The following is a 25552-nucleotide window of genomic DNA, read 5'->3' as shown; positions in this document are numbered from 1 at the left end:
CTCCTGCCTCAGCCTCCTGAGGTGCTGGGATTATAGGCGTGTACCCCTTCACCCAGGCTAAACGTATATAATTTCCATACTATTAGAAAGTGCTCACCATATTTTAGATGAATGTGCTTTTTTTATGCTTACATTCTAAAATTTTTCCTTAATCATATATTCCTTTTGAAATTTAAGAATACACATATAAATTGTTTACAAAGATTGTTATTACCTCCCCAAACAAATTATCTGTTCTGCAGTTAGCAATGAAAGTGTCATTAAGTGAAGGGTTTGAACTAGTTAGCAGAATTTCATGTGAGTTCCCCCATCTTTTTCCTGCTTCATTTAACTAAATAATTGTATTTTCATGAGCCTTTTCTTCCCAAATTAGAAGAACATGAGCTTTACAATCATTCTCAGGCTTGTTATGTGACCTTCAGTTTCCTCATCTGTAAAACGGAAACATAAAACTTTTCCATCCCACTAAGGTAACCATATATGTATTGTATTTAACCTAGTCCCAGTCACATAGATGTCTCAGTTTTTGACATGAATAGCTGAAATGGTTTTAAAAAGACAAAGGTTCCTGAGAAGTACATTGTTTTCCATTTGTTTAGTATTTTATGAAGTCAAGGAAGTGCCTTATATTGATATGTAGAGAAACCATTCAATTCAAATAATTAAAATCCTTGCTTGGTGTTCATGGTGTAAACACAGCTGAAATAATTACTGTTTCCTAAGTGAGAAAGTGTGTTCAATCTAATGTTTTTGAGACTGTGGCATAGATAATTAATATAAACAGCTTTAGAGGGGGACTTGTACTCTTAGTGCTTGTTGAAAGCACCTAGTGTGTAGTATTCGGTGAATGGTATTCTGCTGTAATTCAACTGTTCCCAGCAGTGTTGTTCAGCTTGGACTCTGTTGGCAGTTAGGACTGCTGCTTCTTAGTCAAAGGCGACTGTCCCTCAATTGCAGGCTGCTTAGCATTCCTGGTTTCTTGTCTACTAAATGACATGAACACCTTTTCAGTAGTTGTTAGACTTGTAGAAACCAAAAGGCTGTTGGTTCCACCACCAGTTAAGAATTATCTTTCTTATAAATATGACACATTGATTATCTAATCTATGGATATACGAAATGAAAAGATCTTTACTCATTACCCAGAGACTAGTGTTAAAACTCAATTTGGTAACTTAAAAAATACTTAACACTAGTGGGTTTAATCTCTACATGGCAGGTTTTGTCCTGTTTTTAAAACATTTTTTCAATTAAAAATAATAACTTTTCATATGACTAATCTTTTCAGGACCTATTTTTACTATTGAATAGTATATGCCATTATATGCCTAGGCCATCGTTTATTGAATAAATTGTTTGTTGTTTGACATTTGGTTTATTCCCCCCACCCCTATTATATGTTGCCTTAAATACTCTAGACATCTATCTTGGGCTCACTCTTACATAATTGTTTCCTTAGGAAAAAGAATTAAAGATGGAATCCCTACCAATTCCTAAAGGTGGCCAAAGTCAAGTCTTTACATAGGGATAAAATAAATGGTTGTCATTTACATCTTCTGTATTGTGCTTTTCAGTTTTCTGTAAAGCTTCAGTTTCCTGCAGTTAAAGAAATTTTATGTCAATGAGACACTCTTGAAATAAACTTTGCTTCTAATTTTCTTAATACCAGATTTTTTTTCAAAAGTGTTATAGTTCTCTCAGTCCTATATTCTTGTTAGATTGTTAATGTGAGAAGTACTATTGTCTTCTTAAATTTATTACATCTTGATTTTTCAGTGATCATGAAGGCTGTTATAATTTGATATTCTTGTTTTATTTTGTTTCCTTTTTTTTGTTTGTTTCACACATGGCTAGGTAAGTGCTTCACCACTGAGCTAAACCCCTAGCTTCTGATTTGCTTTCATGAAATGGTATCATATAATATCTGTGATCAGTGAGGCAGTTACTGCAGTGAGTTGGAAATTATTTTCATCAGATATTTCAAGGAAATTAATTTTTATCATACCATACATATTCCACCCAGAATGTGTATATATATAGAAATAATGTATATATAGAGACGTAATTTCTATACATACGGGATATATATACATTCTGGATGGAATATATATATAAAAAGACATATTGTTCTGAAAACTATTGTCTTTTTGCCTGACAACTTATTCAGAGGAATTTGGCTGTGAGACCCTATTGATCTTATTTCACCACTACTATAAATAGGCAAAGTCCAATTTAAAAGCCTTTGCTTCTATATCCATAAATTGATGTGAATTTGGAGACTATAAAGTGTAGTGGAAATTATTGAGTTAACCTTTAACAGCTTACTGATAGTATTTACCATCTGTTTATCTGATTAACAACATATTGTTTTTCACAGACTTAACTACAATTTATTGTAAAGACTGATACATGAATTATAGAGGAGAAAATTTCTTCCAGTTTAAATTGTCTTTTCTTTTCATTGGAGCTTCTTACAGTGCTTCAAAAGCACAAGGCTTAACATCAGTCTAAATCTCATTTATTTTCATCCTTTCAGGGATGAATCTCATATCATTTACCTGGAAATTTTGTTAATTAGCATCACTTTTATTCTCTGATACTGTTATTGTTACAGTTTCTCTTTTTTTCCTGGATATTATTCTGTTCGTATTTTATATATTATTCCAAAATATTACAGACATGTTTACTCATTGTTCTTTTTGGTTATATTTATCTGAGCATTAACTCTGTTTTCTCCCTAATGATTTATTTTACACATAAAGACACAAGGTGCATTTTCATTTTTATACCTATTTCTGGTTATTTCATTTGGGAGAAATGAAAGTTAATTTCTAAACTTTTTATGTTCATACTTAATTTCACTGATGATCAGTTTCACTGATATGAAACTGATCAGTGGTTTGTCTTAAAACATAATTTATTATCCAAGTCATATCTTTTATTTTTTACTATTTTTAAGTTGTTAATGGACCTTTTGTTTATTTATATTTGGTGCTGAGAATCGAACCCAGACCTCACATATGCTAGGCAAGCATAATTTATTATCCAAGTCATATCTTTTATTTTTTTTTTACTATTTTTAAGTTGTTAATGGACCTTTTATTTATATGTGTTGCTGAGAATCGAACCCAGCACCTCACATATGCTAGGCAAGCATTCTATCACTGAGCCACCACCCCAGCCCCAAAGTTTTTTTAAAATAAAGATTCCTCCAAATGGTTAAATATATGGAAACATCAGTCTGTATAATTTAATTTCTGATTATTTGACTTGTGCTATATTTCCACTATAGTGTAAACTTGGTGGAAAAGTTTTCCACAGGGAGCAAGATATGGTAGAGATGCAGATCTGCCTACCTTACAGTATGGTTTAGCTTCATTCTTGGTGAGCTTTTCCATTGTACTCTTGACACAATTTTATTTGGTGAGTTGATTCCTTCTCTTACTCCAAAATAAACTTTATATGTATTGGAGACCATGTAATAGTGGGTGTAACTAGAAAAAAAATGACAGTGTTTTTGAGGTACCAGATGATTTGTGATGAGATGGAAAAAAATTGTCTAAGGCAAATACAGTGTAGTCTTTGGTCCAAGAATTGTTATTAAAACTTTTTATTGTTTTTTTTTTTTTTTTTCTTCTCCAGAAGAGAAGCCAAAACAAGATCCAGTGTTAAAGTCTCCTTCCCCAGTCCTTAGGCTAGTCCTTAGTGGGGAGAAGAAAGAACATGCAGGCCAGACAGCTGAGGCTACCACCATAGAATCCATACCAGAGCATCCTCTGCCTCCATCACCTACCACCGTTTCTTCAGTTGCTCGAAGTACAGTTGCTTCCCCCACTTCCGCTGCTCTTAGTAGCCAACCAATATTCACCACTTCTTTAGATGACAGATGTGAACTCTCTTCCTCAAAAGAAGATACAGTTCCCACACCCAGCCCTATATCCTGCACAGAAACATCAGACCCTTCACCAACAGATGAAATTGACAGTAATATATGCAAGAAACCCTGTAGTGTAGCATCTAATGATATGTCACTGATTTCTAGTGCTAACCTAATTAATGAGATGAATGGAATTAGTGAAAAATTACCAGCCACAGAAAGCATTGTGGAAATAGTAAAACAGGAAGTATTGCCATTGACTCTTGAATTGGAGATTCTGGAAAATCCCCCAGAAGAAATGAAAGTGGAGTGTATTTCAACTCCCATCACCCCTTCCACAGTTCCTTCCTTTTCTCCAGCTCCTCCAACTCCTCCAGCTTCTCCCCCTCCACTTCCAGTCATTGTTCCTGCTGCTGCCTCTACTGTGACTACTCAAAGTGCTCCCACTGCAGTACAGAGAGTCTTCGAAGAGGAAGAAAGTGTAAGAACTTGTCCTAGTGAAGATTCAAAAGAAATTCAAAACAAAGTAAAGGTAGAAGCAGATGGGCAAACAGAAGAGAATACAGATTCTCAGAACTTAAATTCAAGAAAGAGTCCTACCCCAGGTAAGCTGTTCTACCATTAACAATCTTATGCTTGCTGAACACGAAGAAGAGGCAGTGTTTGAGTTATTTTTTAATTGGCTGCTTTCCTTGACTTCCAGAAACATCGAATGAATGCTGAAATTCCTAGTCTGGTTTCTTCAGTGGTGTGTTTGTGTTTTAGTACAGCCTGCAAAAAGAGTTACTTCATTGTCTAAAAATGCAAATGAGAATTTCCAAATATACTAAATGCCTCCAAGGTATATGTCTCTGTACACGTTGGGTCATTTTTTTTTTAATTTTTCTATAGTTTATTAATATGAATTATTTCCTCAGTGGTTAATTTTTTTTGCTTAGGTGGTGCTAGAAATCAATAAAACCAGCATTGGTAGTTCCTGATGCTTCTTACCAATAAACCCCTAAGTTAAAGGAAGTCTTCTGTGTATGACCTTTTAAATCTTAGGTTTAGGAAACAACAATGACAACCTCAAAGCTTTACAGCTACATTTGGAAAATGAACGTGTGCTGAGTAAATGTGGTGTTCTCCCAATTTTTCTTTTTCTTTTTTTTTTTTTTTAACTTTTTTTCTTTCTTAACTTTCTTTTTTTTTTTTTGGTGGTTGGACACAATTGACTTTATTTTATTTATTTATTTTTATGTGGTGCTGAGGATCGAACCCAGGGCCTTGAATGTGCGAGGCAAGCGTTTTACCGCTGAGCTGTACCCCAGCCCCCCTACTTTTTAAAGTTTTATTTATTTTTTTATAAATTTTTATGTAATTAACACATTCAAAGTTGTATATTCTTCCCAATTCCACTTGCTTTTTAATGTAGCATCACCTAGAATCTTAGGAACTGGCCACTAGGTTTAAATTTTTATCAATTTTTAAATCAAAAGTTTTAATAGAATTAAAAGTTATCTGATGCTTATTACCTGATAAGTCAACCCCCCACCCCTAAGTATATTGGGGATTTGACTTTTAACAAGTCTGTACAGCCCATCTTTTTCAGCATAGTCATGTGCTATATAATTTGCTCTGTGTATATGGCAATTACTTTGCTTAAGCAAAATGGGGCATGTTGACAAATGGTTTCATTTCCTTCAGTTGATCTTGGATATGCATTGGATTTGATCACTAATGTCCTTAGTATTTGTTTTTAACTGTGGAATTGGTAGGCAGACTTGACAAACCGAAAGTCTGATCCCTACTCTTAAGATTTGGTTTTCTTGCCCAGCTCAATTCTTTAGGTAGTTTCCTTATCATTGTCCATGGAGGTGTTGGTCCCCTTGAACTATAGAATATCTAGTTAAGCATAGTGAACTAGATGTGAACCAAGGCCTTGCACCTAAATAGTCCTCCCGCACTTTTTCACTTTTTCACCTTCATTTTCCTTGAAGTAATTTATCAGTCAGGTGGCCTGATACTGTAAGACAATGCCCAAGGATAGATGGACCTGAGAACAATTTTGAGTGGAGTACGCTCCTTCTGTCCTTGCTATTACACATTTGTTTGAAATGAAAATATCCTTGGAATTAGTAACTAAAGAATAAAAAGAGCTGTGTTTTGTATGACTAGCAATGAGGTAGAAATTGGTGGTGATAGGAGGTAAGTCTCTTGACATGGTAATTAGTAGTTCTGTAATTTCCCTTTTTGTTTAAATGTCTTTAGAACCAATTGTCAATTAGTCTCAAAAACCCTTGCAACTATAGCTTCCCCCACCTTTTTCTCTTGGTATTAGAGATTGAACCTGGGGTGCTTTACCACTGACCTACATACTCAGCTCTTTTTATTTTGAGACAGGATCTGACTCCATTGCTTAAGGCCTTACTAAATTGCTGAGGCTTGCCTCAGCCTCCCAAATTGCTGGGATTACTGGTGTGCACCAATGTGCCTGTCTTGTTTGCACTTACGTATTGTAGCTTAAGAAATTTATAAATGATAACTAGTTTGGTTTGGACATCAATAGTTTGTGTGTGTGTGTGTGTGTATGTGTGTGTGTATGTCTTGTTTGTTTTTCATTTGAGAAAGCTTCTTGCTTTGTTGCCCAGGGTGGATCTGAAACTCCTGGACTCAAGTGATCATCCTGCCACAGCCTCCCAAGTAGTTTAGGTCTATAGGTGTGTGCCAGTGCACCAAGTCAGGATAAATTTTGGGTGCCAGCTTTTCAGACTAGTTTCTGCCTAAAAATGAATTGCTTCAAAGGTGGCTTCAGAAAGCACTTGCTTTTAACGGGTATTACACATAAATAACACTATACACAGTACAGAGATACTGTGTAGTATAGTATAGTATAATAGTATATTAGTATAATAGTATATTATGTATACATACATAAAAGTGCTTGTATTATATATTTATATATGTATATATTTATATATTTTGTATATGTATACATTTTACTATACTACATAGTATCTATGCTATTGATTCAGCTCTGTATAGTATCTCTAAATTAACTACTGTGTATGTGTGTGATGTCAGACATGAGGTCTTTTCTCCTTTGCTGAATACATTTTCTTGCAGTTATTCCTGAGCGGATCAAAGTGCAGTGGGTTTGGATGCTTAGGGATTGAAGAATGACTCTTTATGAAATGAGAATTGTGTTTGTGTGTATGTGTTCACTACGCTTGTGACAAGCCTCAGAGATTGGACAAACTTTAGACTACTTATAATATTTGGTCATTTTAAGAATTCAGTGCAAAAACTGTTGAGGGGTTTCATGAAGTCTCGGGAATCTTTGTCATGATTTCTGTTCACTTCATGGGGAAGAAAAGAAAGAGAATGTTTTTATGGAAAAACAGTTTTAATTTATCATCTGGGAATTCATTTTTTAGAATTTCAGGCATTCTACCTGTTACAAAAATCAGTATTTGAAATTCTTTAGGCAAAGGGGGTTTTCCAATTTTTTAATTTATTTTGTTTTTTTCGATCTTGTTCATAGTGTATTCTTTCTTTGTATATAATTTATCTTATGAGCACAGGTAAATGTTCCTGAATAGAGATTAAGGACAAGTTCTTCCAAAGTAGTTTTGTATTTACTTTATCTGCTGTAAGTATTTAGAACACTATTAGTTGGAATTCAGTCTGGATTTATTATCCTAAACCTGCATTTATACCCCACATAGTGTGACACAGGTGCTGATGTTTCAGGGTTTCAGCAGTCCTCTCCTCCAAGCTGAAACAGAAAATTTTTTCTTCCCATATGGGTGTTGGAATGTCAATTCTTTGGCACAATGCCCCACACCCCTAGACGTGTAGCCCAGCAGAACAACTGACCTTCTCCACTTGATTGCCTTCCAGAAGTTCACCTTATATTCTCACAAGCTCAGCTAAGAGTGGAGGAGGTTTTCCAGATTCTGTAGGTCACAGGACAAGAGATTTATTTCTCAAATGAAGATATGGTTGAATGTTTTAGGAAGATGTTAGTAAAGTACCAGTTCATATACCCAATCAAGTTGCTGGGCTCTCTTTTGAGTTCTTAAGTATAAATGGAGCATATTTTAATTCAGGTGAAAAAAATTAAGATTGCTTGCTTTATTCACAACTATAAGAGTATTGAAAATACTTTTAAAGAAAACAGTAAGCATAAAACTAGAGTAAAAGTGTTGCATTAATGTGAAAAAAATCTATTTTAAAAATCTTGATCAGCAGGATTAGGGAATTTTGAAATGTATTCTAACCTTTCCTCAACTTACACATTCTAAGCAGCATTTGAAATGTCTTTGGATCTTTTAGTTGCTGAGGCCAAAAGTAGACCACCAATGGTTTGAGTGTATCCTTATCCCTTGACTTCACATTTCTCTACAGACATATATCCTGGAACCTGAGTAACAGGACTTCTTACACATTGCTCATTCCCAGTCACCTGCCAAAACCAGAAGAGCAATCCTTAAAGCAATGATTCTTAACTCCCTTTTACAGGGACTTGATTCTGAGTGATCCTTTGAGATAAGGTTTTCCCCACCTAATTTGAAAACTGTTTCCTTCAAAGATGCCTATAAAGTACATTTCCACCATACCATTCTTATTTTCTTTTTATTCTTCATAGCACAGTCTTAGCTATTTCCTAGAAAACACTGTTGATGGGTCAGATTCTGTCCTTCAGGTAATGCAAAAGGAGCCCCCTTGCCCAGCATCTTGCACAGTTTCCCTTTGCCTCTTCATTTGAGATCTCTCTCTCTCCACTTTTTTTTTTTTTTTTTTTTTTGGTAGTTTTAAATGGACAGAATTCCTTTATTTTGTTAATTTTTATGTGGTGTTGAGAATCAAACCAAATACCTCATGCCTGCTAGGTAAGCCCTTCGCCACTGAGCGACAAACAGCCCAATAGTAGTTCAGGTACTTGAAGCAGATCTTCAAAGTTTGGTTCACTGGATATTAAGTAACATATGTGTCCTAAAGTAGACACAATTTGTTTAGAATTTAGCTCCCTTTCCCCCCGGCTCAGTATAACCCTCCTTCACTATGAGGGACCACTGTACTTGACCTGCTTGACTTGAAACTACTCCTGGAAAACCTGAGTTTTACTAAAAGCTTTTCCCTTCTCCTGTCCTTGTACACACGGCTTTGAGGATTGTTGCCACACCTTTAAAAAGCAATTCTCCCTGCTAATGCAGACAAATGCCCCAAGTGCATTTTCTTTAATATATATTTTTTCTCCATGTTCTATTTTCATATTAAATATTTGGTAATTTAGTTGTAGTCATGATGAAGTTATTTATAGAAACTTTCTCAGGCATCTCAAGCATTATTATTTTAATTGATCAATTATTCCTAGAATATAATTGTTTTTGTTATACTGATGATCAAAATAAGGCAAGGAATGTTAAATCACTTTCTCAGACTCACAGGAGAATGATAACCCTTTTCTTTGTCGCATTCTTTTTTTTTCAGACACGGTTTCGTCATTGATTCAAAATTCTTTCTTTTTTTTTTTTTTTTTTAGTATTTATTTTTTAGTTGCACACAATACCTTTATTTTATTTATTTTTATTTTTGGTGCTGAGGATCCAACCCAGGGCCTTGCACTTGCTAGGCGAGCACTCTACCACTGAGCCACAACCCCAGCCCTCTTTAATTTTTCAGGATTTGTCAACAATATATCTGTATATATATTGACCATGATTTAGAGGGAGATGTGAAAGCCCACCTATTTCCAACTATAAGTGGTGACTGAGCATCCATTATATGTTTATTTTGTCGAGGGCCTCAATAGGAGGTTAGATTTGAGCAGAGCTACCTGTTTTATAATCTCTAATTTTTCAGTCCTTTTTGCCTTTGGGGAAACCTGCTTAGCAAAACTTTCTCTGAATCAGTGCTATACCCTTACCTCTATTCTTAATCTCCAGGGGTCAAGAACATTTATGTTGAGTAGTGTGCTGTGTTGTAAGTACCACTAAACATTCACACTTTCTCTCCAGCCCTTTCTCTTATGGATTTCATGTTGTAAAATCTTGTTCTCTGCCTACCCTTTCTCTCCTATAGCACATGACCTTGCCTCCTTAGTTCAGAACATTGAGGACCCTATGTTTGCCTTTTTCAGCCTTCTTCCCTTACTTACAAATCTGTCTACATCTACTTTGTTTGTTTGTTTTTTGGATACTGGGGATTTAACCCAGAGGCACTTTAACACTGAGCTACATCCCAGTGCTGTTTCTTTTTTTATTTTGTGACAGGGTCTCACTAAGTTGCCTAGGGCCTTGCTAAATTGCTGAGGCTGGCTTTGAACTCTACATCCTCCTGCCTCAGCCTCCTGAGTGGCTGAAAGTGGCACTACTGCTCCCATCTACATCCAGATCTTTTTCAAGCTCTGCTAGTTGTCCCTGGCAGTCTTACATATATTCAGTGCCCCTCCACAGACTTCTTACTCTTTGTAAACACATGGAAGTATCTCTCATGCCCAAAACACTCCCTCAAGCCATATATCCCTTAGCTACCATGTAAGCTTAATTTTCCTCCTCTCATTCACACTTCTAAAAATAGTCTGTCATTTCTTCTACAATAAACTACTCAACTATTTGGCTAATAAAATCTGACTTATGATCCCATTATGCCACTTAACTTCCTTCAGCAGCATTACCACTGGACAAACTTTTATCTTACCTTTTTTATCATTTTTTTTTAATTTAGGTTCATTGGGCATAATTTACATGCAGTAAAATTCACTAGCATTTCATTCTGAGTTTTTACAAACACATAAAATCATATAATCACACAGTTCCCCCCCCCAAAAAAAATCCTCTTATATTTGAATCATGTTGTATTCTTTTTCTACATTTTTTTTTTTTAGATAATTTCATCCACTCTAGGGCTAGATTATGTCTCCTAATAGATACCAAAGATTTCCAAAGTTTTTTCTCCACTTCAGTCCTATTATTTCCAATTTTCTGCCAAGTATCTTCACTTGGAAATATCAGACTAGGCAGTTCAGCATATCCAACACTAAACTAATCAGTGGTTCCCTTAAACAAATCTTTTGTCTCAGTTTGTGGCTCTGAATTTAATTAAACTAGGCTGATGGACCTCTTTCTTGAGTCCCTTTTCTTTTAGTTTCCATTTGCTTCTTTCCCAAGGATCCCTGATTTTATTTCATGTCTGTTGACTTTGTTCCATTGCCTAGCCTTGCACTTCTGCATGGATGCCTCTCATTTCCCTGGCCCCAGCTTTGCCAACCTTCAAATTCATTCTGCAAGAACCAACTGGAATCAGATATTTAAAATACAGATCTGTGGGCCATTCGTTATTAGTTAATAAATACCTCCTTCCACTGATTTCCATATTCCCTACATGTCATCTCTGAGGTTTCTTGAGACCTAATACATTGTTTAAAAAGTAGAAATACAGGAAGTATACCTGTAGCTCAGTGATACAATGATAGCATGCATGAACCCCATGGTTCAATCTCCGGCATAAAAACAACACCTGAAAATCAAAAATAGTATTATTTACATGGTAACATTCAGTATTTGGTGAACCAATACTATATAAAAACTATTATGGCTTTTGTAACATGAAGTTAATAGTTGTCTTTTATCCATTAGATATGTATTGGGTTCTAGAGCTGCTATACTTTTAATTATTATTTTTTTAGTTGTAGATATAATACCTTTAATTTAATTTTTTTAATGTTTTTTAGTTGTAGTTGGACATAATATATTTTTATTTATTTTCATATGGTGCTAAGGATCGAACCCAGGGCCTCACATGGTGCCAGGTGAGCGCTCTACCGCTGAGCCCCAGCCCCAGCCCTAATTTTATTTTTATGTTAGGATTGAACCCAGTGCCCTCCACATGCGAAACGAGCGCTCTCCCACTGAGCTACAATCCCAGCCCCTTAATTATTATTTTTAACATGGAATTCAAACAAGAGTTGATTGGCATTTGAAATATATTAATCAGTTTATCTGGTCATATTGGGGAAAACTATATGAATTGTCAAATATTAAAGTGTTTGAATTCCTAATATTCTTCAAGACTTGCAGTACCTTATTTTTACATCATTTATTATTCTAAAGTGATACAAATAGGAAGAATGGAATTATTCCTCATAAATGAATATTTTGTATAATTTCTTGGTACCATTTGTTCACTTCAATTTTTCATAAAAGAAGAGTTAAATTCTACTTGGTTGGATTTATAATTTATTACTTTCCCATTCAAAAACCATTTGAGCAACTGAAGTCGAAATAAGTAGATACAGACATTTACTTACTTGGATTTCAATAATAGACTCTAGGAGTTCTTGAAAACTAAACATATGTGGATGGATATATATCTATGTAGGTACTAGGGATTGAACCTGGAACACCCTGCATGTGCTAATAATCATGTGCTCCGCCACTTACTCCTACCTCCAGCCCCTTTATTTATTTGTGAATGAATAATAACTTGGAATATTTTTTCGATTGCCTACTCTACTGCATATTTTGGGACACATTTAGAAATAATATTGAAATTAGGAACTGTCATGAGAAATGAAGAAATAGGGACAGCCTAACTGTGGGATTTTTTTTTAGGGGGATGAGGGTAACCGGGGATTAATTTAGGGGCACTCGACTACTGAACCACATCCCCAGCCCTATTTTGTATTTAGAGTCAGGGTCTCACTGAGTTGCTTAGCACCTCACTTTTGCTGAGGCTTGCTTTGAACTTAAAATCCTCCTGCCTCAGCCTCTGGGATAACAGGTGTGCACCACCACATCCAGCTAACTATGGGATTTTATAATGCACCAAGGATGCGTAATAAATCCTTGCTTTACAAGTTTTATTAGGAAATCAGGAACTAAGTTGCTTAATTTCATTTGTTCTGGCAACATTAATTTTACCCACTGTGTGACATACCGTCTTCTGACTTCTGGGCCACAGTCATAATCGAAGCAAAATCTCTTTGCACCAGAAAGGCAGTGGTTTTACATAGACAAATGTGTAAATATTGGGATGGATAAGGTGAAAAGATGAGGGAGCTCTTCCTTCTGTTAGGGTGTGCTTTATTGTTTGTAGTGATTCCATTTTTTTAAAGTTATGGGAAGCTCTGCCCTTTGAGTACCATTGGCAGTGTAGACTCACTGATGTTCAAATAGGAGATTGTTTTGTTTTGTTTCCCCAGCCAGGTTTACATATTCAAGGTTCTGTGCTGTGAACTTTATTCAGAGATGAAAAGCATTGAGTAGACAGGTAACTACTTGTATTGTAGTCTCTTCTCTAATTAAATTATAAATGTAATAGTGATTGACATTTTTGCCCCTGAACTAGATTTACCTTGAATTAAGTTTCAATCTATTCTGATGATTATAAAAGAGGCAATAGAGAGTTTACTAAAATGTAGAAATGCCTAAGAGGCTGCAGAAAGAGAAATAAAATATAATACAAAGACCTAGAGTATATAATGAAGGTCTTATTAGAGTCGTGTTAGTTGTCACTGGGAATTACAAAATGTACTGTTCTCTGCTAAGCTTTTTTGGAACAAACCACCTACTTAGAGTCAGTTTCCTATTTCATCTTCCTAATGACTTTGACATACTATGTCATCAGGGTAACAGATGAACTACATTCTTCATGCTATTCTTCCAGTCTAAGATGCAAAATAACAAAATAAAAACTGACAACCAATATTAAAAAAAAGAAGGTAGAATTCAGAGTAAGAAGTGCAGGAATAAGGTAGAGTTGAAAAGAGAGTATTGTTAGAAATAAATACAAGCGTTTTGAAGTTACATCATCATTTTCATTCCAACTCCATTCTTTACTCTCTCCAGAATGGGAAAGTTCTCTGTGGTAAAGATCTGAAATAAGGATAATGTGTAACCTACCTAACAGAAATTTAACCAGTGTTATAAAGAATCATTACCCCTGAATTTAATTTTATTTGTAGGCCATGTATTCTTCAACAGGTTTTTAGTGAGCATCAATTATGGACTAGGCACTGTGTCAGATGCTGGATATATATCGATCACCAATAATACACAATCTTTATTCTCAAAGGGCTCAAACTCAAATAATATACACACACACACATTTTTTATTATTTTTGGTACTGGGGATTGACAAGGGGGTTTAACCACTGAGCCACATCTCCAACCTTTTTTACTTTTTATTTTGAGACAGGGTCTTGCTAATTTGTTTAGGGCCTACCTAAATTGCTAAGGCTGGCTTTGAACTTGAGATCTTTCTGCCTCGGCCTGGGATTACAGGTATGCACCCTCTCCACTGAGCTCAAATATTATATTTTTAATTTGAATCTTTGTGTAGAGTAACAGAGTACATTAAAGATTGGTGTTTATTTGTACCTCCATGGAGCAGTAAATGGACCTGATATTGATCAAAAGATCAGAGACCAGAGAAGCATAAGTCTTACAGAGACAGATTATGAGGCTAATAGTCCAGTGATTCCATTTTCATGTAAAAGAATTCATTTCAGAATCTTTGGATTTGAAGAGGCACTTAGATGAGAGTTAAGTAAAATCGTTATTTGAAACCGGATAGAAGTCTTGATATTCTAAGAGGTGTTTGTCCAGTATCAAACAGAAACAGCAGGAGATGATGATAGATAGGAAAATGGCTGAGAGATTTAAGGATTGTGTTTGTATCAGAACATACAAAAATGGTACAAGGAATTTGAGTATAATGGTGAGTAAAGCCACTGAAATTGTGATAAGTTGTCATCCTTTGCTACTGTGAGAAAAGTTTGAAGAACAAATAGTGAAAACAAGAAAATAAAGATAGAAGAATGCCTGTGGTAGTATGAGATCTCAGGGATATCTGAAGGGAATGTGGAAGGAAAAAGAAAAAAACAATAACTAGCAAATAGCTAGACGAAAACACTCCAACCTGTTAAAGCATGAAGAGAGGAGCACAGAGTAGTGCATATTTTCTTCCAGTGTCCATCCCATTCTAGAGCATAGCCCAAACATCTGGCCAAGTTGGGGCTTTTAGAGTAAAAACTTAAGAAAAACATTGTCTCCACACCTAGCGGTATCAGAAATTGGACTCTAATGACAAAAACTTGGATCCTGCAGAACTCTTTCTACTAAGCATTTTTGACTATGGAATCGCCAATTCATTTCCTGGATTAGTTGAAGGACTGGTGTGCCCATCCCCATCGTCCATGGACCTAAGAATCATGGTTTGGAGACCAGCTTATGTAAGGAAGCCTGCTCTTGAGCTGGTATATTACTTCACCAGTCTATCCAGCAGGATAGTTTCCATGGAGCTGCTTCTGTTTTCTTTTTCTGACCTTGCAGCAACAACTTATTTACCTCAATTTCTCTAGTATTAAAATTCTGTGTCAAAATTTTCTTAGCTTTTCTTGGCCTTTGCCTTTTCAAAATAGGTACTTGAGAAGTGGAAAAATTAGCAGTTTATTTTCTCTTTATAAATCTGATGCATTTCATTTAGGATTTCATATGGATTTTTCCTATGAGTGCTTAGATTACATAATAGATTCTTAGCATTTTAAAATTCATTCAGAAATAAATTACGTGTAAATTTTTCTGAGTACATCTGTTGTGTTAAATAATTAAACTGTTTGAATTAGTCATACAGTCTCTGTTGAGAAACAGGCTATTTTCAAAAAACATTTTAACAATCAGTTACATATTTTATCAGCTATATGTTCTATTTACCAACTTTATTTGTGCATTAAGATGAAATTTATGTATATAGGACTAACTACAGCACCTAACTTAGAGCAGCTTACCTGCTGAGCAGAAATACTGGATGCTAGACTCTTTTTTTCCTTTGTGAGACAGGGCCTCATCAAATCAGATCCTGCTTCAGCTTCCCAAATTTCTGGGATTACAGGTGTGAGCCACTGCACCTGTCTCCTTTTAAGGTACTGTGTCTCCCCTGCACCCCATTTGCTTTATGATATATATATATAGAAGGAAAGAGAAGACTCCTCCTTAATTTCAGCTTAATTAAATTTCACAATTCTTTCTTTTTCTGTTGGTTGTGTTTTCAAAGATGGCACATTTACATGAAAGACAATTTCATATAAAGTCATAATAAAATTTTAAATTTTGACTTGGCAGAAAAACAATCAAAAGACCTATGATGTATACAAGGTTAATTTACCTATGGATAATACCTGCAGGTTGAAAAGAAAACAAATAATAAAGATAGAGATTTCATACAAAAGTCCAAATAGCCAATAAAAATTTGAAATGATGCTCACTCTTATTAGTGAATGTAAAAATACCATTTTTTAGCTATTAGTTTAGCAAATATTAGAATGTCTGTTACCTTGGAGAATGGAGGGAATCCAACATTCATGTATTTTTGATAGAATGTAAATTACCTCTACCTTCTTCTTTTTTTTTTTTTTTTGTATGATTGCTCGAACCCTGGGGTGCTTGACCAATGACCCTACATCCCAGGGTCTTGCTAAGTTGCTTAGGGCCTCCCTAAGTTGCTGATGTTAGCCTTGAACTTGCTATCCTCCTGCCTCAGAAAGGATTACAGGTGTGTTCCTCCATACCTGTCTTATTTCTACTTTTGTGGAACTAAGTCTGACCATTTCTATTAATAAATACATATATAGAAAGAGAAAGAGTATGTGTTCACTTTTTTTTGTTAACCTATTTTGGAAATAAAAGTTAACATTGGATACGGCGTGTGTGTTTGTAAACACATACATATAGACAGTGCATATGAAAAAAAGCAAAACATATAGTGTCTTTCAAAAGGAATGGTGCATACATACTATAGAATATTGGGCTTCTTTTTGACGTAAATTTTTATAATGATCCAGGGATTTTCTTAATAAATTTAATTGAAAGCCTTTTGCAGAATACTAATAAATAAACTTGTATATTTGGTTGTGATTATTTATATGAACCATAAACACTATACTTAAGATTGTTAACCTGCTGGGGCAAGATTCACCTTAGACAAGGAACATTGGCTGATTTGGAGAAAGAAATTATATTTGTTTGCTCCAGTTGATACTTTAGGCATTTAAAACAAGAAGAAGAGGTTGGAAATGTAGCTACCTGGTAGAGCAATTAACTAGCAAGTTCAAGGTCCTAGGCCCTGCACTGCAAAATAATAATAGAAGAAAATTTTAAAATAAAGGCATCTGAAGTAAGGGAGGGAGGGAGAAAAAATACTCCTTGGTATCCCACTGCTTGGATTTAAAGATATTTGATTTCATAAATGGAAAAATACTATACATGTAACTTTAAACCCTTTTTAAGGTACTCAGTATTCATAGAAACACTACCATTTTGTGGACAATAGGTACATGACTATGCTTAAGTTTTAATTAACACCTTCACTGAGATGTAATTGACATTAGATTAACATACACATATTTAAAGCATTTTACTAGTTTTGATATTTATATTATTTCTTTTTTTAAAAAAAATACTTTATTAGTTGGACCTTTTTTAAAAAAATTTATTTATTATATGTGGTGCTGAGAATCAAACCTAGTGCCTCACATATGCTAGGCAAGCCATCTACCACTGAGCCACAACCCCAGCCCCTAGTTTTGATATTTTATATACTTTATGTAAACTGCCCCTATCATCAAGATAAATTTTATTACTTCCAGATTTTCTCCTTGCCTGTTTATCCTTAATTCTATCCCCAGGCAAGCACTGATCAGCTGTTTATCACTGTAGTTTGGATTGCATTTTTTAGAATGTCATATAAATGAAAATATAAATTATTTTGTGTGACTTCTTTCACTCAGAAATTTATCCCTGTTGATTGGGTATTTAGTAACCCTTTCAAAAAGAATTGCTGAGTGTGGATTTGCTACTATTTCTTCAGTGGATAGATAAATTGGTTGTTTCAAGTTTTGGGCCTTTATAAATAAAGTTTCTGGAAACACCTATGTGCAAGTATTGTATGGATGTATGATGTCATTTCTTTTGGTAAATATCTACGGGTGAAATATATTGGTTACATATATATATTACATATAAGTTTATTATATATGTAGGCATATATTTAATTTTTTCAGAAATCTCAGTTAATGTTCCATAGTACCTGTGACATCTTATATTCCCACCAACAGTGTATGAAAATTTTGGGCTATGCTTTTGCTGGTGAATTTTTTTTCTATCCTTTCCTATACATGTCGGACCTATTTCTGAATTTGCTCATTTTCCCCCCTTGATCTAGTTGTCTATTTTAATGACAATACCACATTCTTATGATTTAAGTCTGAAATCAGATAGTATTAAGTTCTCCAATTACATTCCTATTTTTCAGAATTGTCTTGGCTCTTCTGGGTCCTTGCCCCCCCCCCCCCCCCCATATAATTTTTGAATCAGTTTTTTTTATTTTCTGCCCAGAAATCTGTTGGCATTTAATTGTTTTACACTGGTTCTACAGACAGAATTAACATATTGCAATATTAAGTCTTCTCACCAATGATATTTATTTAATTCTTTAATTCTCTAGAAGTACCTCGTATAATAATAAGGTCTTTTGTTAAATTCTTTTGATGCTCTTATGAATGTATGTTTTTATTTTTGTTTGTTCATCGGTAGTATGTGGAAATGCCATGTATAATAAGTAGTTTTTGTCTAGTGTCCTGCAAAGTTCACTTTTTCGGGGGGGGGCAGGGGTGAGTACCAGGGATTGAAATCAGGGGCACTCAGGACCACTGAAGCCACATCCCCAGCCCTATTTTGTATTTTATTTAGAGACAGGGTCTCACTGAGTTGCTTAGTGTCTCACTTTTGCTTGCTTTTGCTGAGGCTGGCTTTGAACTCAAAATCCTCCTACCTCAGTCTCCTGAGCTGCTGAGATTATAGGTGTGCGCCACCACACCTGGTTATACTAGTTTTATTCACCTTTTTGTAGAGATTTCCTTGGATTTTTCTACCATAGATTATGTTTTATGTGAACAAAGATAGTTTCACTTCCTGTATAACTAGATGAGCTTTTTCTTTTTTCTAATTAATTGCACTAGCTAGAACCTCTATATCAGTGACAAATGAAGCGTTGAAAGTAAACATTCCTGTTTTGTTCCTGTCTCGAGGAGAAAACACGTCTTTCATCATTACGTTGGATGTTAGCTACGAGATTTATTTATCCAGTTGATAACTGATATTCATCTGCCCTCATGAGGACCATTGGCCTGTATAATTCTGATAATCATCATTTATATACCTGGGTACTGCTGTCCTCAAAGGAATAGATACTGTTTTTTCCTTACATATTTGGTAGAATTCACCAGTGAAAACATGAGAAAAATATAATTCATAATGAAGAAAAAAATCAATTGAAACTGATTTGAGGTACTTGGTAAAATTAGCAGAATGATGAAGTGTTGTAACTATATTTCATATATTCAAAAAGGAGAGATAGGAATTGACATAATGGAAAATACAAAAGTTGATGGAACTAGTAAATAGAAAACCTACCTCATCTAATTGACGTTTTATTAAACACTGAAATAGCAAGTACACTATGGCAAATTTAACAAGATAGATCATACACCATGGTGCATAAAACAAATTCTAATGAGTCTAAAAGGATTCAAGTGAAAAGCGGGTATGTTCTCTGGCCAGGTGCAGTTAAATTAAAAGTTGAGAAAAATATCCCTGGAAATCCTCCATATGTATGGAAACTAACCACATACTTCTTCATAACTCAAAGTCAAAAGAGCACCTGTCAACTATTTTGAACTGAATGCAAATGAAAACCCAACAGCAAAATTTGTGGAACATTCCATATATTTACTGTTGTGACAAATCATCTTAAACTTAGTGATGTAACAATTTGTTCTTTCAGTTTAGGAGGTCAGAAGCACAAAGTAAGTTTCACTGGGCAAAAATCAAGTTCTCAACAGGTCTCTTTCCTCTGAAAGCACTATTGAGAATCTGTTCCTTACCTTTCCATTTTTACAGGCTTCCTGAGTTCCTCAGCTGGGGTCCTTCCTCCACCTTCAAAGCCAACAGGAGAGCATTTTCAAATCTCACTCAGTCTCCTGCCTCTTCCTTTCACTTTTGATTTCATTGGATTCACTGAGTTAATTCATGATAATGCCCTTCCTATCTCATGATCCTTAATTTTATTACATTAGTGGTACTTTTGCCATGTAAAATTAATATTTATGGGCCAGGGTTTAATACATGGATATTTTTGGTGTTCTATTTATTTTTATTATTGTTATTTTATTTTTGCCTACCATACTACTACGACAATATTTAGATGAAAGTTTATACCACTAAACTGCCTATATTAGAAAAAAGAAAGAAATTTATATTGTTGACCTAATCTTCTATCTACTGAAACTAAAAGAACAAATTTAACCCAAATGAAATAATTAAGGTAGGAATTAAATGAAATAGAAAACAAGAAAAAGCATAGAAAAATATCACACTATTCCCTATTGAGACTATCAATAAAATAAACCTAGATTTGACTCTTGTTCTGATGATGTTTTACTGTTAATGCCAAAATGGAAACATTTTCACTTGTGTTATATATGTCTGTCTTTGATTTGTTATGTATATCTATTCTAAATCTAGACTTCTTGTTTATCATACTTTTTGGTTTCAAGGGCTGGACTTGAGGACTGTCTTACACTATTTAAGCTTCTTGTGAAATAGTCATAGAGCAGGAAGCCTATTTTTTTAACACATAACTGGAAGCATAATTATCAAACATTTCAAATACCGCACCCTGAAAATATCCTGGAAAAATCACTGATGGACTTAGCCTCTAAGTTTTTCTTTTGTGGGCATCTCAGTCACCCACTATTCTCACATATCGTATTGCCATTGTGATTCTTCGCCAGTTCAATTACAGCTTCATTGTAAGACTTAGCCTTATCTTACCTGGTTTTCTTCTTCATGCTGCACCAGTTTCCTATTTGATATTTTTTTAGATTCCCATTAAGAATTCTTTTAGGGCTGGGGATGTGGCTCAAGTGGTAGCGCGCTCGCCTGGCATGCCTGCGGCCCGGGTTCGATCCTCAGCACCACATAAAAACAAAGATGTTGTGTCTGCCAAAAAAAAAAAACTAAAAAATAAATATTAAAATTATTAAAAAAAAAAAAAAAGAATTCTTTTAAAAAGTTGGAGGTGGTGAGAGAATAGAATCCACAACCTATTGAAACCAGTTTGAGGGACAAATCTCTTCAGCATGAGATAGTCCAGATGATTTAGTGCCAGCCTGTAGGATCAGAAAGCTGTGCAAAGATAAAGCAAAATAAAAACGTACACAAAACCTCAGGAATGAATGAGAAAGAGATTGAAGTAAAGCATTAAGGGTGGGAACTCTCTGAAGGTTCCATTGATGGAACATTCTATTCTGTTTAGTACAATTCTGTGACAATGCACTTGGGCCCTTGCCCTTCCCTCACCAGTAGTGAAGTATCAATGCAAGTCTTCATTTCCTTTCCTTTTTTTTTTGGTTACTTCAGAGGTTTTGGACAGTTTAATCTCATATTTTAGAATTGGGGAAGGTTGCCGTGTGATCCAGGAGAATGGAGAGCTGCAAGACTGCTAACTCAGGATCTCTTGGCACCAGCTCCTCAGCTAGTCTGCTCAGTTCAAGCACTCCCAGGCCTTTCCATTCTTGTTAATAGATTTTTAGGAGGACAATCTGCCGACCCATAAAATCCTTCCCACAAATGTATAAAAGCAAAACCAAAACAGATTGATCCCCAGTATGGTTTTGGGTCAGGGGATTGACTCCAGGAGCACTTTACCACTGAGCTGTATCCGTAATCCTTTTTATTTTTTATATTGAGACAGGGTCCTGGTAAGTTGCTTAGAGCCTCACTGAATTGCTGAGACTGGCCTCAAACTCGTACTCTTCCTGCCTCGACCTCTGGAATCACTGGGATTATTGTCATGCATTATTGTGCCTGGCAAACAGTTTTTAATTTAGTAAACATTTACAAAACTACAGTAAGCATCACAGGTATTCCACTTATGAAATTGCATACTAAAGATATCAATTCCTTCCTCCCTCTCTCCCTTCCTTTCTTAGTACTGTGGTTGAACTCGGGTGCTCTACTACTGACCTACATCTCCTGCCCACCCACCCCCCACCCTTTTTTTGTTTTTTGAGACAGGGTCTCACTAAATTGTGAAGGCTGGCCGCAAACTTGCCATCCTGCTGCCTCTGCTTCCTGAGTCACTGGGATTATAGGCGTGCACCCCATACCCAACAGTGTTGTTGTTGTTACTGTTTGATACCAAGGGGACATAACCACAGAAAGACATCCCCAGCCCTTTTTATTTTTTATTTTGAGATGGTCTCACTAAGTTGCTGAGGCTTCCTGTCTTAGCATCCAGAGTCACTGGGATTTTAGGTGTGCACCAGTGAGCCAGCTTAAGTCTTTCATAGAGCCAGGCAGATAATAATCCGTTCCATATGTATTCTTTATACAACAATGACTTGTCCTCCTGTAATAGGACTTCACCAATTTAGTTTATCCTAAATTTTGATAATTTTGGTGACCATCTGTTTCATTCCATTAAAACATGAAATTTCTCATGTTTCTGTACCAAAGCAAAGAGTTAAAGGAGCTAGGTACCTAGGAAAAACTCCCATGACAACAAGGAGATAAAACAGTCTTTCATGATGTTTCAGTTACAAAGAGTTGGCTCCTTGGTTCTTAAATATTCTGTAGTTACAATGCTGATAAGAGGCTTCTTTACCTTGCCCTTTTTTGGGGGGCGAGGGATATTATTTGGCCTTGAACCCAGGACCTCTCACACATGCTAGACAATACAGAAGTGCTGTAGCACTGAGCTTTGTCTCCAGCCAGTCTTCTTTAGTTTTAAAGATTTACATATATATGGGTGTGCATATATATTAAAGCCAGTATATATATAAATTGCCAGAATTATCATAAAGTGTATCAGGAAAGGGATTTGTCAGGATTTAACTCATCATAAATTCAAAATTCTTGGGCTTGGGATATAGCTCAGTAGTGCACTTGCTAAGTAGACCCAAAACCTTAGGTTCAATCACCAGCTGACAAAAAACTTAAATCCAAAATGTTCTGGACACATACATCTAACTTCCCACTCTCATAGCTTAGTGAAAGGCTAGGTGCACTATTATTGTGTGTCCATGGTGATAAATTGGCTGAGGTTCATTGCTGCCAGCTGCCCAGCATTGTGATACATATTATCATGTATTGCCCTAACCTGGAAAAATAGCAGAATTCAAAATCTGGAGTAAATTCTTCCCGAATGCCTATTTCTTTCATATCATCATAAAATTGGAAAATCATAAGTCGATATAAAGTCACAAGTTTTCTCTGGCCAGAAATCTAAGTAAAAGAAGGAAAGGACTGTTTGTTTTTAAGACCCAGGAAATATTGAAAAAACATATTAAACTCATAATTTACTTGGGTACTTATCTGATTAATGAAAACATAAAAAGAAATTATCTAGTAAAGGGAAGCAATATTAAATTTGCCTATAAGGTAACTTTTACTAAAGTTGATTTCAGTTTTAATTACAGAGCTAGTAAAATACCTCATTATTAAACAGTTACCTATCATCAGTACAGTGGCACATGCCTGTAATCCCACTGACTCTGGAGGCCAAAGCAGGAAGATCATAAGTTCAAGGCCACCCTCAGCATGTTTGCAAGACTATGTCTCAAAGTAGAAAATGTAAATGGCTTGGGATGTGGCTCAGTGGTTAAGCACTCCACTTCTGTCCACCCTTGCAAAAGAAATAAACTAAGGAAGGGTCAGCCTAGATATGTAGCATATGCAATAAATAAAAGTTACCTATCAAGTTATCAACCTTTTTCACATTCTTTTAATGTTTCCTTCCTTCCTTTCTTCCTTTTTTCATTATAAATCTAATATAGGTTGAGTATCTCTTATCTGAGCTTGAGGCTAGAATTGTTTTCAGTTTGAAAGTTTTGAGCAGTCCTGGTCTGGAAACTGAAATGCCCCAAAATCCAAAACTTTTTGAGCCTTATCTTGAGTCTGAAAAAGTTTCTGATTTCATAGTTTTGAATGAAGATTGCACAACCTGTCCTAAGACTCCCATGAGTTCTCCAGATCCTCAAGAGAAAATAATATACAAAATTATAATGTTCAGAGTAAAATCAACATAGTTTTAAGAATGCAGTGTAGAGTGGTTGCTTGGCATGCCTGAGGTCATGGGTTTGACCCACAACATTGCAAAGAAGAAAAAAAGTAATAATCTAGTAATCTAATAATCTAGCAATCTAAAAAAAAAGTAATCTTTTTATAATCTGACCTAAAATCCAAAACAAAAAGCTTCCACTTAAGTCATACAAGGTCAAACTGGGCTTGAGGGTTGGGATCTAGGTGAACAGTGAAGCGCTTGTCTAGCATGTGTAAAGTCCTGGATTCGATTCACAGTACAACATACAGAAAAAAGGATTTGAAGTAGCAAATGAAAACCAACTTGAAAGCTTTACTTTTTTTCTCCCAGTTTTAAGTTATTGTTTAAAATATTGAAGGAGAGCCAGGCACAGGAGAGCACACCAGTAATCCCAGTGGTTCAGGAAGCTGAGAATCTGGGCTTCAAAGCCAGCCTCAGCAATGGTGAGGTGCTAAGCAACTCTGTGAGACCCTGCCTCTAAATAAAACACAAAAAAGGGTTAGGAGTGTGTTTCAGTGATCAAATATCCATGAGTTCAATCCCTGGTACCAAAAAAAAAAAAAATTGAAAAACAGGGAAAAGTCATCCATTATTCAAATAATGTAGTCTAAATATTCATGGTTTTCTTTGTTTTCTTATCCTTACATTAATATTTCTATGGCTGTAAACGTATATGGGATGTAGTATATTGGGATTTTTATATTTTGTCCTTTTCCATTTTTTCAACCTTCATCTATTCTTTATTTTGCTGTTTCTGTCTTCTGTGGTGTTGAGGATCAAACCCAGAGCCTACTACATAGTAGGCAATTGGTCTACCACTCAATTAAGCATTACAAAACTAAATATGCAAATACACATGTAATTGTAGTTTTTACAGTACAAAAAGTAGAATATGCACCAGAATGTTCACAGTATCTCAAGAGATGTGTCATAGTTTTTTGTACCTTTATATCTTTCTTTATATCTTTTTTATACCTTATATACATGATAAAAAAAATAGATTAATCTAAGTATGTTCACGCCAATTTATGCCTTTATACATGTACTTTATTGTGTTTTTTTTTAACATTACAATTTTTTTTAACAACTTTATTTCACTTGTATATTTTTGTATGTGGTGCTGAGGATTGAACCCAGGGTCTCACACATGCGAGGCGAGCACTCTACCGCTAAGCCACATCCCCAGCCCCTGCATTACAATTCTTTTTTTTTTTTATGCATATAAATATATTTTATAAATATAAAAACCTTTGTTATATTACTAATGCTTTAGAATACTTGAAATGTTAAATCACTCTTTATATCTTTCATTTAAATTTCATTTTGTGTTATTTTTTGTAAATAATGCCAAATAATATTTTATATAATGGGCATAAATAAAGTAACACTGCTACCAGATAATTATATTGCAGTAAACTTCATACCTCTTTGTTATTTTTTGCCATTGAATGTGCCAATCCATTCTTCATCATGCTATTTTTGTGGTCATTTAGAACAAAAGGGTCAAATTGATACTATTGTCATTAAAAA

General features: G+C 35.1%; 1 protein-coding gene across 9 annotated transcripts in view; it reads left to right on the top strand.

Annotated features, from left to right (window-relative positions):
- Eif4g3 (eukaryotic translation initiation factor 4 gamma 3) overlaps window positions 1-25552 on the top strand; it is a 304684-nt gene that overhangs the window by 199931 nt on the left and 79201 nt on the right. For all 9 annotated transcript variants that reach the window (XM_071617438.1, XM_071617441.1, XM_027937618.2 and 6 more), the window contains one exon: window positions 3643-4482. In XM_071617438.1, coding sequence (XP_071473539.1) covers window positions 3643-4482 — 840 coding nt within the window. The remainder of the gene's footprint in view (window positions 1-3642; window positions 4483-25552) is intronic.

Source organism: Marmota flaviventris, chromosome 10, assembly GCF_047511675.1.
Source record: "Marmota flaviventris isolate mMarFla1 chromosome 10, mMarFla1.hap1, whole genome shotgun sequence".
NCBI lineage: Eukaryota > Metazoa > Chordata > Mammalia > Rodentia > Sciuridae > Marmota > Marmota flaviventris.
The sequence above is the reverse complement of the archived record's forward strand: the minus strand, read 5'-3'. Positions and strand labels throughout refer to the sequence as shown.